The sequence below is a fragment of the Dendropsophus ebraccatus genome, chromosome 13 (genome assembly GCF_027789765.1).
Source record: "Dendropsophus ebraccatus isolate aDenEbr1 chromosome 13, aDenEbr1.pat, whole genome shotgun sequence".
NCBI lineage: Eukaryota > Metazoa > Chordata > Amphibia > Anura > Hylidae > Dendropsophus > Dendropsophus ebraccatus.
The window spans coordinates 70,848,133-70,863,203 of NC_091466.1; the positions used below are offsets into that span (position 1 = coordinate 70,848,133).

At 53.8% G+C, this 15,071-nt stretch overlaps 1 protein-coding gene across 1 annotated transcript in view; it reads right to left on the reverse strand.

Moving 5' to 3' along the window:
- The window catches only part of MAP4K5 (mitogen-activated protein kinase kinase kinase kinase 5), a 60,544-nt gene extending 52,122 nt beyond the window's left edge, over window positions 1-8,422 (reverse strand). The window contains exon 1 of the mRNA XM_069950366.1: window positions 8,107-8,422. Within this exon, the coding sequence (XP_069806467.1) occupies window positions 8,107-8,217 (111 nt within the window). The 5' untranslated portion in view covers window positions 8,218-8,422. The remainder of the gene's footprint in view (window positions 1-8,106) is intronic.
- Window positions 8,423-15,071: the final 6,649 nt, after the last annotated feature.

Here is a 15,071-nt window from a genome sequence, read left to right on the forward strand (position 1 = left end):
CCTCTCGTAGAGCGGCAGCGCAGACATAAAGCAGGAGCGCTCAGACTAGAAGTCTAGAAAATCTCATTCTAATCTGCTGAGAGATAAACATGGCGGCAAGATCTGCTGGATGCAAAACTGCAAGTGCAATAAATGACTGGCTCATATGTGTTATATAATGGGGTTATCACCATCACCTATATACTGGATAGAAGAGAACTAGCTTATCGCTGGGACACCTACTGATCACCATTGATTCCTGGATGAATGGAACTACAGGCATTGTATGCACGGCCAGGTTCTCATAGAGCACAGGTGTCAAGCTCATGGCCCTCAGGCTATTGCAAAACTACAATTCCCATCATGCCTGGACAGCCAAAGCTAAAGATTTGGCTGTCCAGGCAAGATGGAAATTGTAGTTTTGCAATATCTGGAGGGCTGCAAGTTTGCCATAGAGAGTGAATGGAGCGGTGGTTCAGTGCCATGTACTTGTGGGACCTGCTACTCTCACATCATATCCTTTACTTTGCACGTGGCAGAAATCCCTCCAGCAGGCAGCGGTGCTATTCAGAGGAAATGAGCAGGAACTGGGATTCTTTAAGAAATTATTTGCTAAAAGAAAAAAAAAAAAAAAAAACAACTTCCTTTAGAGAAAGACAATAGAATCTGAAAAAAATCCAGTTTTCACACTAAATCCTGATTCTTAAAGGGGATGTCTGTCGTCGGCCATTTTTTTCAAAAGAGCCAGGAGAGGAAGTGGCTGCATATAATATGCACTTACCACCCTGGCTCCAGCGCCGGGGTCCACTGTCCTCTCCTCCAGTTCCCGGTCCCCTGGCTGCTTCCTGGTCTGAGTGGGGACCCGGGTTGTGGAGTGTCTGTCCCGCTCAGCCAGTCAGAGGCCAAGGCAGGACCCCGCTCAGACTAGGAAGTGGTCGGGGGACAGAGAGGTAGAGCAGGGGAGGAAGGGACCCCTGTGTTGGAGCCGGAGAGGTACGGGCATGTTGTGAAAAAAAAATGGCTGATGCTGGAACTCTCCTTTAAACATTCTGCAACTTATGCTGGGTTTACGCGGAGAGATAATTTGCCCAATCGTACAATTAACGATTTCGAAGTAACAATTTTTTTTTTTATAACGATCAGCGTTTAGACGGAACGATATATCATACGGAAAAATCATTTTGCGATCGATTAAGCCTATCTCGCACATAGGTTAAATCGGTAAACGACTGTTTACACGGAACGATCTGCAAATTTTTTGCGAACAACATGTTCTAAGATCAAAATGAACGATTTCTCGCTCGTCGTTTGATCGTTCGATGCGATTATTGTTCGAATTCGATCATTATCAGGGCTGTTATTATTAGGGCTGATCATCATCAGAGAGGGCTCCTAGAAATGCTCATTAGGCCGGCTCAAAATTCTCAGCGATCAGCCGTGGAGCGACTGTATATTGTGTGTGTGCGGTAAAATTTCTCGCTATCGGCCGCACATCTCCCTGTGTAAACCGGACGTGCAATCTAACTAAATGGCTGCATGAGTGACGCAGCGATCGTTCGTGCAGCCTGGCCTCATGATTAATCGAGCGCTGATCTTGCTAGTTTGCGGCAGCCAGTGTAAAAGCACCCTTACGTTTGAGGAATGGCCTCCTTGGTTGGGACTTGTTCCTCCATCTTAAACAATGAGCTGTCAACAATGGCAGGGATAGAGCAGCATATCAGAAGGAGAATTCATTGCTAAATGAATTTATTTGCAAACATACTAAACCTACAAGTATAATAGAAATATCCCTTTAAGTAAAGGAAGCACATGCCCCAATATAACCTGCAGAGAAGGATGAGTGGCTCGGCACACACAGTACATGGTATCAATTATTCTGCAATTGATGCTGAAGTACCGCATGCCATGAATTTTAGCCGTCTTCAACTGTTGCAAAACTACAACTCTCAGCGGGTCTTGGCATGCAGGATATTGGACTTTCGCAATATCTGGATACCTATAAGCCTTTAGAGACCCCTGGGGAGCTTCAGTATAAGAGGTCTCTAATACTATATGACATGTAATATTTGGCTGCTGCGGCTCTGGGTGCGATGCATTGCTAATACTATGGGCGGCAATTGAATCTGATGTTGCTAGGAGCCGTCACTGCATCCCAGTATGCACAGAATGTAACCCCAGCCTATAGCAAATCCCCCACATCCAGCACAATGGCCAGGCCTTCACGTGTATACCGCAACACAAGCTGCATGCACCAACCCCAGTACATGTAAAAGAGATCATTTCTTTACTATTATACACTATATGTAATATGAAAGTGCCTCAAAGATTGCCATGACACATCTGAGGTCCGGCAGCTGGCACCTCCCTGATATCCCGAGGGTCCCCATTATCCGTGCCAAGGTTACTACTCATGCATAGTGAATCTTCCATAGAAAGAAGTGGGAGTGATGGAAACGGATGAGCAAGAGCACAGGACGCACCATTTATAGCTCACCGTCCTATTGCAGACTGCGCCATGGATTATTCCTTATACTTTAGCGGAAAGGTTTTTTCCTTATTCACCTTAATGGAGAAAGTAACCCAATGAGAAAAACATGGAATCGACTGCGATTGGTTTCGGCCAGCAGAACTTATTTCAATATGATGGATCAAAAATTGGAAAATTGTGCGTGCACAGGGCTGAGAGCTATTCCACCCTTGTAGCTGTGGTTAGGAGGCAGCATGGGGGTCACTATGTTCTAATATACACGCACACTCAGTGCAGCCAAGCATGCATGATAGGTCAGCACACTTGGTTTTTATTTATAGGCACCAAACGCTATGTTAACACAATGTACAAATAACGTCCGTTGTTGCAAATTCATGTCCGTTATTAAAGCGAATGTACTACCCTTGGTGTTCTTCACATGAACAGACCAGCGTGGGGATGCCGATACTGTGATCCTTTTCTTGGACTGGTACCCGTTTTTTTGTGCACGGCGCCAGTCTGTTCCCGAGCACCGTCCGGGTCCGCCGCCTCCCAGTGTGACGAAATCCCCTCCCATCTGTGACGCAGCTCCATTAGAATCAATGGAGCGAGATCGTCACATGGGGGCTGGCGGGCCCGCCTCCAGCGCTTCATCCTCGGTAATAGACCAGCGCCGAGCACGAAAACCTAGTGGTATATTCGCTTTAATGTTAGTGATCATCAATAACAGCCGTTGTTTTGCGAAAGCAACTGGGGTTTAGCGCTACATGACTGTGGTTCATTAAAGAACGACCGTCATTATTACATTGTGTGAAATAGCTATAAAGTAATGTGCTTGGAAAATCAATACGGGGATGCAGCTCAGTATTCCTAAGGTTAGGTCTACATGGGGATTCCCAGTCATGTGATCGTGAACCACTGTGCCGCACTTCCTGTCATGTGACTATCACTCCTCGTTCACCTGTATGAGTGACTTGGCCGCGCGACCAGAAATCTCTGCCCAATTCCTTAGAGGTCGGACCCCCCCACCTGTCAGAAAGTGATTGTATGTTCTGCCAATACGCCTTCACTTCATGAGTTGGGGAAAACTTCTTTAACAATCAAACTATTTTTAGGCCAGCTTTAGACTTTGCCGCGATTAAGAGCTTAGGAAGGTGGAAACACGCTGGTGTTTAATTTGTCGCACTGTACATCGTTGAGCTTCTATATATTTGTTAAATATTGAGGATCGCCTTTTTTACCGTTATTTTTTGCACAGAGCTGTAGATACCACCTTCTCGGCTTTACATAGCCTTAGGCTGGGAACATGTATGCGGCACGAGGTGCGAAGAAGGAAGCAGATGCAGAAGTCTTATCTTTATATTATTCATTCAGTCCTGACTTTGGCTAAAAAATACTGCATCACATCAGTAAAGTTCTCTCCAGTCCTCAGCAGTGCTGAACAAACCAGTCACTTTGTTGTTAGAGGGCATCAGAGATGGACAGCAGCTTCTATAGCAAAGAGGCCTCTAATAAAAACCCTAACGCATGCCCAGTACCTGGTCATACTACACAAGGAGCTACAACCCCCAACAGGGCCGGACAACTGCAGACTATTCAGCCCTGCTGGAAGTTGGGGCTCCCAGCAGAGCTTGGAACCTGTTTCCTTAGGAGCAGCATTAGATGGGCTCATCTCCTCTTCTGCAATGGGAAAACTTATAGGGTGACTGCAGCTGGCCTTGTTATGGGGCGACTCATAGGGGGACTGCAGCTGGCCGTGTTATGGGGGGACTCATAGGGTGACTGCAGCTGGCCGTGTTATGGGGGGGATTCATAGGGTGACTGCAGCTAGCCTTGTTATGGGGAGAGGACTCATAGGGTGACTGCAGCTAGCCTTGTTATGGGGAGAGGACTCATAGGGTGACTGCAGCTAGCCTTGTTATGGGGAGAGGACTCATAGGGTGACTGCAGCTAGCCTTGTTATGGGGAGAGGATTCATAGGGTGACTGCAGCCAGCCTTGTTATGGGGGGACTCATAGGGTGACTGCAGCCAGCAATGTTATGGGGGGGGGGGCTCATAGGGTGCCTGCAGCCGGCCTTGTTATGGGGGGGGGCTCATAGGGTGCCTGCAGCCGGCCTTGTTATGGGGGGGGGCTCATAGGGTGCCTGCAGCCGGCCTTGTTATGGGGGGGGGGTGGGGGACTCATAGGGTGACTGCAGCCAGCCTTGTTATGGGGGGACTCATAGGGTGGCTACAGCCGGCCTTGTTATGGGGGGGCTCATAGGGTGGCTACAGCCGGCCTTGTTATGGGGGGACTCATAGGGTGGCTACAGCCGGCCTTGTTATAGGGAGAGGGCTTATAGGGTGCCTGCAGACGGCAATGTTATGAGGGAGGGTGGGGGACTCATAGGGTGACTGCAGCTAGCCGTGTTATTGGGAGAGGGTTCATAGGGTGCCTGCAACCGGCCTTGTTATGGGGGGGGGGCTATAGGGTGACTACAGCTGGCCTTATTAGGGGGGGGGGGGGGACGACGACTCATAAGGTGGCTGCAGCTAGCCGTGTTATAGGGAGAGGGCTCCTGGGGTGCCTGCATCTGGCTTAGTTATGGGAGACTCATAGGGTGCCTGCAGCCGGCCTTGTTCTGGGGGGGGGCTTTAGGGTGACTGTAGCCGGGCTTGTTATGAGGGGGGGGGGGGGGGGGACTCATAGGGTGCCTGCAGCCGGCCTTGTTATGGGGGGGGCGGGGCTTTAGGGCGACTGCAGCCGGCCTTGTTATGGGGAGAGGGCTCATAGGGTGCCTGCAGCCGGCCTTGTTATGGGGAGAGGGCTCATAGGGTGCCTGCAGCCGGCCTTGTTATAGGGAGAGGGCTCATAGGGTGCCTGCAGCCGGCCTTGTTATAGGGAGAGGGCTCATAGGGTGCCTGCAGCCGGCCTTGTTATAGGGAGAGGGCTCATAGGGTGCCTGCAGCCGGCCTTGTTATAGGGAGAGGGCTCATAGGGTGCCTGCAGCCGGCCTTGTTATAGGGAGAGGGTTCATAGGGTGCCTGCAGCCGGCCTTGTTATATGGGGGGGGGGGGGGGGGGGCTTTAGGGTGACTGTAGCCGGGCTTGTTATGGGGGGGGGGGGGGGGGGGGACTCATAGGGTGCCTGCAGCCGGCCTTGTTATGGGGGGGGGGGGGCTTTAGGGCAACTGCAGCCGGCCTTGTTATGGGGAGAGGGCTCATGGGGTGCCTGCAGCCGGCTTAGTTATTTGGGACACTCATAGGGTGCTTGCAGCCAGCCTTGTTATGGGGGCACTCATAGGGTGCCTGCAGCCGGCCTTGTTATAGGGAGAGGGCTCATAGGGTGCCTGCAGCCGGCCTTGTTATAGGGAGAGGGCTCATAGGGTGCCTGCAGCCGGCCTTGTTATAGGGAGAGGGCTCATAGGGTGCCTGCAGCCGGCCTTGTCATAGGGAGAGGGCTCATAGGGTGCCTGCAGCCGGCCTTGTTATGGGGGGGGGGGGGGCTTTAGGGTGACTGTAGCCGGGCTTGTTATGGGGGGGGGGGGGACTCATAGGGTGCCTGCAGCCGGCCTTGTTATGGGGGCACTCATAGGGTGCCTGCAGCCGGCCTTGTTATAGGGAGAGGGCTCATAGGGTGCCTGCAGCCGGCCTTGTTATAGGGAGAGGGCTCATAGGGTGCCTGCAGCCGGCCTTGTTATAGGGAGAGGGCTCATAGGGTGCCTGCAGCCGGCCTTGTTATAGGGAGAGGGCTCATAGGGTGCCTGCAGCCGGCCTTGTTATGGGGGGGGGGGGGGCTTTAGGGTGACTGTAGCCGGGCTTGTTATGGGGGGGGGGGGGGAATCAAAGGGTGCCTGCAGCCGGCCGTGTTATGGGGGCACTCATAGGGTGCCTGCAGCCGGCCTTGTTATAGGGAGAGGGCTCATAGGGTGCCTGCAGCCGGCCTTGTTATAGGGAGAGGGCTCATAGGGTGCCTGCAGCCAGCCTTGTTATGGGGGCACTCATAGGGTGCCTGCAGCCGGCCTTGTTATGGGGGCACTCATAGGGTGACTGCAGCCAGCCTTGTTATGGGGGCACTCATAGGGTGACTGCAGCCAGCCTTGTTATGGGGGCACTCATAGGGTGACTGCAGCCAGCCTTGTTATGGGGCACTCATAGGGTGACTGCAGCCAGCCTTGTTATGGGGGCACTCATAGGGTGACTGCAGCCAGCCTTGTTATGGGGGCACTCATAGGGTGACTGCAGCCAGCCTTGTTATGGGGGCACTCATAGGGTGACTGCAGCCAGCCTTGTTATGGGGGCACTCATAGGGTGACTGCAGCCAGCCTTGTTATGGGGGCACTCATAGGGTGACTGCAGCCAGCCTTGTTATGGGGGCACTCATAGGGTGACTGCAGCCAGCCTTGTTATGGGGGCACTCATAGGGTGACTGCAGCCAGCCTTGTTATGGGGGCACTCATAGGGTGACTGCAGCCAGCCTTGTTATGGGGGCACTCATAGGGTGACTGCAGCCAGCCTTGTTATGGGGGCACTCATAGGGTGACTGCAGCCAGCCTTGTTATGGGGGCACTCATAGGGTGACTGCAGCCAGCCTTGTTATGGGGGGGGGGGGGGGGGCTTTAGGGTGATTGCAGCCGGCCTTGTTATGGGGGGGGGGGGCTTTAGGGTGACTGCAGCCGGCCTTGTTATGGGGAGAGGGCTCATGGGGTGCCTGCAGCCGGCTTAGTTATTTGGGGGACTCATAGGGTGCCTGCAGCTGGCCTCTAATCCCCATCCTTTCAGGTTAGGCCATGGTTTCTCATACCTGATCTTCCCCTTGTAATTCAGTAAGTGCACAGTGTACAGAAGTTCCTCCAGATTGTTTTTCCAGACACGTCAAACAAGTTTTTAACTCTTTGGGCGCTCCAGAGAAGGTGCATCTGCGAGGCCTGTGCATTCCAGCAGCGGAGATATTACCACCAATGACCGGGCAGGGAAGAGCGCCTCCGGACTGATCATTATATCCATTTATTAGGCGACTCCTTCATGCAGAAAGAAGCTGCAGGGCACTAGACTATAACTACAGGCTGTTACTGACATTGCTTCCCATACACAAAATATATATATATATATAGAACCACAACTCTCAGCATATCTACTGATTTCTTGCAGCAGCCAAGTAGTTGGCAGACCATGCTGGGAGTTGTAGTGCCACAAAATTCACTAGACTATGCGCAGTAAACATATGTACACAGATGGCAATGCCAGCTGTGCTGAAAACTACAACTCCCAGCATGCGCTGCTGACCAAATACAGCCCGGGCATGCTGGGAGTTGTAGTTTTAGAACAGCTGGATGGTTACAAATCACTGATATGTGGCCTTCTCAAACGTAAACATCTCCAATGGTTGTAAAACTACAACTCCCAGCATGCCATCTCCATCTTTATCATGCTAGGGCTTGCAGTTTTGCAACAGGAACTCCAATACATGGACTAACTATTGTAAAACTACAGTTCCCAGCATGCCCTGACTGTTTTTGGCTGGATGGGTATGCTGGGAGTTGTAGTTTTACCACAGCTGGAGAGTGAACACTTATATACGGCCTTCAAGCTGGTGTAAAAGTTCCACTGGTTGTGGTTAGCGGGCTCTGCTGGGAGTAGTAGTGCCCCCTATGCCCACACACCCGGCCGGGCCCCTCACCTTGTACACGTCCCCATAGGTGCCGCTGCCGACCCGCTGGATGAGCTCGAAGTCCTGCTGCGGGTTCTTGCGGAGGATGTCGGCGCTGGGCCGGCTCAGGGAGGGCTCCATGCTCCGGGACTGGGGGCTGCAGTCAGGCCTCAGTGCTCCGGGGTGGCAGGGTGGAGGTGGGCGCTGGGGGAGGCCGGGCACGGTGCCATGTCCTGGGGAGAGCGCAGACAATGAGGCGGAATGTGGAGAACTGAACGGCCGATACTGAGCGACACAGAGCGGCGGCGGCTGTACCGCCCGGACACACGGGGGAGGAGGGAAGCCTGAGCCCGCCCACCCCGGGGCCTCACCCTCACCACGGGGCACCCGCCGCCTCCTCACCGACAGCGGCCCGGGGTCACCTGGCACTGTGCCCCTCTATACAGCCCCTCACCCGGCACTGTGCCCCTCTATACAGCCCCTCACCCGGCACTGTGCCCCTCTATACAGCCCCTCACCCGGCACTGTGCCCCTCTATACAGCCCCTCACCCGGCACTGTGCCCCTCTATACAGCCCCTCACCCGGCACTGTGCCCCTCTATACAGCCCCTCACCCGCCACTGTGCCCTCTATACAGCCCCTCACCCGGCACTGTGCCCCTCTATACAGCCCCTCACCCGGCACTGTGCCCTCTATACAGCCCCTCACCCGACACTGTGCCCTCTATACAGCCCCTCACCCGGCCCTGTGCCCCTCTATACAGACCCTCACCCGGCACTGTGCCCCTCTATACACCCCAACACCTGGCACTGTGCCCCTCTATACACCCCAACACCCGGCACCGTGCCCCTCTATACAGCCCCTCACCTGGCACCGTGCCCCTCTATACACCCCAACACCCGGCACCGTGCCCCTCTATACACCCCAACACCCGGCACCGTGCCCCTCTATACACCCCAACACCCGGCACCGTGCCCCTCTATACACCCCAACACCCGGCACCGTGCCCCTCTATACAGCCCCTCACCCGGCACCGTGCCCCTCTATACAGCCCCTCACCCGGCACCGTGCCCCTCTATACAGCCCCTCACCCGGCACTGTGCCCCTCTATACACCGCAACACCCGGCACTGTGCCCCTCTATACAGCCCCTCACCCGGCACTGTGCCCCTCTATACACCCCAACACCCGGCACTGTGCCCCTCTATACACCCCAACACCCGGCACTGCGCCCCTCTATACACCCCAACACCCGGCACTGCGCCCCTCTATACAGCCCCTCACCCGGCACTGTGCCCCTCTATACACCCCAACACCCGGCACTGCGCCCCTCTATACACCCCAACACCCGGCACTGCGCCCCTCTATACAGCCCCTCACCCGGCACTGTGCCCTCTATACAGCCCCTCACCCGACACTGTGCCCCTCTATACAGCCCCTCACCCAGCACTGTGCCCTCTATACAGCCCCTCACCCGACACTGTGCCCTCTATACAGACCCTCACCCGGCCCTGTGCCCCTCTATACAGACCCTCACCCGGCACTGTGCCCCTCTATACACCCCAACACCCGGCACTGTGCCCCTCTATACACCCCAACACCCGGCACTGTGGCCCTCTATACAGCCCCTCACCCGGCTTTGTGCCCCTCTATACACCCCAACACCCGGCACCGTGCCCCTCTATACACCCCAACACCCGGCACCGTGCCCCTCTATACACCCCAACACCCGGCACCGTGCCCCTCTATACACCCCAACACCCGGCACCGTGCCCCTCTATACAGCCCCTCACCCGGCACCGTGCCCCTCTATACAGCCCCTCACCCGGCACCGTGCCCCTCTATACACCCCAACACCCGGCACCGTGCCCCTCTATACATCCCAACACCCGGCACCGTGCCCCTCTATACACCCCAACACCCGGCACCGTGCCCCTCTATACACCCCAACACATGGCACCGTGCCCCTCTATACTGCCCCTCACCCGGCACCGTGCCCCTCTATACAGCCCCTCACCCAACACCGTGCCCCTGTATACAGCCCCTCACCCGGCACTGTGCCCCTGTATACAGCCCCTCATCCTGCACTGTGCCCCTCTATACAGCCCCTCACCCGACACTGTGCCCTCTATACACCCCAACACCCGGCACTGTGCCCCTCTATACACCCCAACACCCGGCACTGTGCCCCTCTATACAGCCCCTCACCGGGCACTGTGTCCCTCTATACAGCCCCTCACCCGACACTGTGCCCCTCTATGAAGTCCCTCACCCGGCACTGTGCCCCTCTATACAGCCCCTCACCCGGCACTGTGCCCCTCTATACAGCCCCTCACCCGGCACTGTGTCCTCTATACAGCCCCTCACCCGGCACCGTGCCCCTCTATACACCCCAACACATGGCACCGTGCCCCTCTATACTGCCCCTCACCCGGCACCGTGCCCCTCTATACAGCCCCTCACCCGACACCGTGCCCCTGTATACAGCCCCTCACCCGGCACTGTGCCCCTGTATACAGCCCCTCATCCTGCACTGTGCCCCTCTATACAGCCCCTCACCCGACACTGTGCCCTCTATACACCCCAACACCCGGCACTGTGCCCCTCTATACACCCCAACACCCGGCACTGTGCCCCTCTATACAGCCCCTCACCGGGCACTGTGTCCCTCTATACAGCCCCTCACCCGACACTGTGCCCCTCTATGAAGTCCCTCACCCGGCACTGTGCCCCTCTATACAGCCCCTCACCCGGCACTGTGCCCCTCTATACAGCCCCTCACCCGGCACTGTGTCCTCTATACAGCCCCTCACCCGGCACTGTGTCCTCTATACAGCCCCTCACCCGGCACTGTGCCCCTCTATATAGCCCCTCAGGCGGCACTGTGCCCCTCTATACAGCCCCTCACCGCCACTGTGCCCCTCTATACAGCCGCCACTGTGCCCCTCTATACAGCTCCTCACCCAGCACTGTGCCCCTCTATAGAGCTCCTCAGCCGGCACTATACTCCTCTATACAGCCGCTCACCGCCACTGTGCCCCTCTATACAGCCTCTCACCCGCTACTGTGCCCCTCTCTACAGCACCTTACCATGGGGCACCCGTCGCCTCCCCACCGACAGCGGCCCGGGGTCACCCGGCACTGTGCCCTTCTATACAGCCCCTCACCCGACACTGTGCCCCTCTATACAGCCCCTCACCCAGCACTGTGCCCCTCTATACAGCCCCTCACCCGGCACTGTGCCCCTCTATACACCCCAACACCCGGCACTATACTCCTCTTTACAGCCCCTCACCTGCCACTGTGCCCCTCTATGCAGACCCTCACCCGGCACTGTGCCTTTTTATACAGCCCCTCACCCGTCACTGTGCCCCTCTATACAGCCCCTCACCCGCCACTAGCCCCTCTATACAGCCCCTCACCCGGCACTGTGCCTCTCTATACAGCCCCTCACCCGGCACTGTGCCCCTCTATACAGCCCCTCACCCGTACTGTACCCCTCTATACAGCCCCTCACCCGGCACTGTGCCCCTCTATACACCATAACACCCGGCACTGTGCCCCTCTATACAGCCCCTCGCCCGGCACTGTGCCCCTCTATACACCCCAACACCCGGCACTGTGCCCCTCTATACAGCCCCTCACCGGGCATTGTGCCCCTCTATACAGCTCCTCACCCGGCACTGTGCCCCTCTATGAAGTCCCTCACCCTGCACTGTGCCCCTCTATACAGCCCCTCACCCGGCACTGTGCCCCTCTATACAGCCCCTCACCCGGCACTGTGCCCCTCTATACAGCCCCTCACCCAGCACTGTGCCCCTCTATACAGCCCCTCACCCGGCACTGTGCCCCTCTATACACCCCAACACCCGGCACTGTGCCCCTCTATACACCTCAACACCCGGCACTGTGCCCCTCTATAAACGCCTCACCCGGCACTGTGCCCCTCTATACAGCCCCTCACCCGGCACTGTGCCCCTCTATACAGCCCCTCACCCGGCACTGTGCCCCTCTATACAGCCCCTCACCCGGCACTGTGCCCCTCTATACAGCCCCTTACCCGCCACTGTGCCCCTCTATACAGCCCCTCACCCGCCACTGTGCCCCTCTATACACCCCAACACCCGGCACTATGCCCCTCTATACAGCCCCTCACCCGCCACTGTGCCCCTCTATACAGCTCCTCAGCCGGCACTATACTCCTCTATGCAGCCCCTCACCCGCCACTGTGCCCCTCTATACAGCCCCTCACCGGTTGGTGGACCCCCTCTATATATAACCCCTCACCCACTGACAACCCCCCCAGTATTACCCCATATACTCACCCACTGCTAGACCCTGGTGTTATCCTGTAAACAGACCATGATCCACTGCAAGACCCCCACCCTGTATACTGCTCCACCCCTGCTAAACCCCCAGTGTTATTCTGTATACAGATCTGTGACCCCAAGAGCTAGCACTCTATTCTTGGACTAATAATGCTCCTGGTGTACAATAACCATTGTTACCCTGCTTCATTTTCATTACTGCTGCAGATTCAGCAACTAACAGGTGGGACTTGGGGGTCTCTCACGTCCGTGTACAGAGACGCTGAGCTGCAGATTTCTCACATGGATTTTTAATAAAATAAATAAATCCATGACTGATGTGCGGAAACACCTCCAGACACATTAGCGTCCTTTTACACACACAGATTTATGTGACAAATTTTGAAGCCAAAGCCAGGGACAGACTATAAACAGAGAACAGTAAAGACTGAGATTTCTCCTCTTCTCAAATCCATTCCTGGCTTTTGGCTGCAAAAAATTATTAAAAAAAAGAAAAGAAAAAAAGAGGTGTGTGTGTGTAATAGGACCCTATAGGAGGTTTTCAGCGCAGATTCTGTAGTGTGAACGGACCCCTGACCATATTGGCCTTCAGTGTCTGATCTTTAGTCATAAAAAATACCCCTTTACATAAATCTTGAAAAACCCCTTTAGGGTACGTTCACACTTACCGGATCCGCAGCGTATTTCATTTAAATAACGGAACACAGCATCAAATCTGCACCATCAAATCTGCTGCGGATCTTGTAGGTGTGAACGCACCCTTAGTGTACGTTAGGGTACGCGGCAGATCCGCAGCAGATTTAATTTAAATAACTAAACACAGCATCAAATCTGCACCATCAAATCTGCTGCGGATCTGCTGCGGGTCCTGTAGGTGTGAACGCACCCTTAATATGATGCTTCTATGCACTATTTTTTACAAAAAATACACATTTTATAAAAGTTTTTAAAAGGTATTCCCAACTTGGCCTGTCGTGTCTTATCTATCGGGGGTAGCAAGCTGTTGGGACCCCCATCAATCCTAAAACTAGTTGTCTCGGAATGTATTAGGCCCTGAACATTCAGCTCTTGGAAACCTTCTGCATCCTCAGGATCAGTAGGGACCTCAGTGGTCAGACCCCCACCATGCTGAGACGGGGTTCCTTAAAGGGGTTTACACTTCTTTTTAGATATCTAGCTATATCTTATAATATATATATATATATATATGTATATCTTGAAGTGTCACTGTCATTTTTTTTTTTTTACAAATCAATAGTCCAGGTGATTTTAACTTTGTAATTGGGTTTATTAGCCATTATCTGCATTCACAAAGACTTTCCCCAGATCCCCCCTTCCTCCTCTCTCATTCACTGCTCATTATCAGGAAATCTCGACTCTTTTACATCAGTCGGGCCCTGTGTAACCTATGGAGAGGGGAGGGGGAAGATTCGTCACCAGCATAGAGAACAAAGGATTACACAGCGGGACCTGTGTAAAAGCCGGTATTCAGAGGTCAGAGAGGTCAGTGCTGACCTCAGAGGAGATAGCCCCGTGATGTAGCTGTAAGTTAACTCTTTGTTGTCCTATTTTGGTGCCTCATCTCCCTCCACCCCTCCCCTCTCCATAGAAAACGATGAAGACAGGGGGGGGGGGGGGGGGGGCTTCAAACTGCTTTTTCATGATAAAAATGCATTTTTCAGCTAATAAAGCCAATTACGTTTTTTTTTATCGCCTGGACTAAAAAAATGTAAACGACAGTGACACTTTAAGGATGCGTTCACATGTACAGGATCTGCAGCAGGTTTGAAGTTGCAGGTTCAAATTAAATCTGGGCCATCTGCTGCCGATCCTGTATGTGTGAACGTACCCTAAGGGCCCTATTCCACCAAACGATTATCGTTTGCATATCATTAACGATTAACGATCTCAAACGACCACTATTGCGAAAGACCTGAAAACGTTCACTCATTTCCATTGAACGATAATCGTTACTTATGATCGTAATTGCGATCGTTTTTTCTTCGCTATTTATTCGCTATTGCATTCGTATCTATTGCGAACGACCGAACGATGTCTTATTCAACGCGAACGATTTGCGAACGAGCAACGATAAAAATAGGTCCAGGTCTTTTAAAGCGATCAACGATTTCTCGTTCGGTCGTTAATCGTTAACTGCATTTCAACCGAACGATTATCGTTTAGATTCGAACGATTTAACGATAATCTGAACGATAATCGTCCAGTGGAATAGGGCCCTAAGGGTGCGTTCACACCTACAGGATCTGCAGCAGATCTGCAGCAGATTTGATGCTGTGTTCAGTTATTTAAATGAAATCTGCTGCAGAAAATCAGCTGCAGATCCTGTAGGTGTGAACGCACCATTAAGGAGTTTTAGGGTCATTTTATTTATTTTACAAACTTTTAACCCTCTCCTGTTCAATGCCATTGTGCGTGGTGCGAAGCCACAGCCCCACAGTACAATGCAAAAACAGCGCCACCCTGTCCTCAGGTTGTGTGTGGTATTACAATTCACTACAATGGAACTGAGCTGCAACATCCACACCCAAGCGGAGGACAAGAGCGCTGCTGTTTCTGGAGGAAAGTGCCCATGTTTTTCTAACCCCTTGAAGTTGCAGAACATCACCCTCATGTATGGCACATCCCTTGGACTGATGCCCCTGCCATC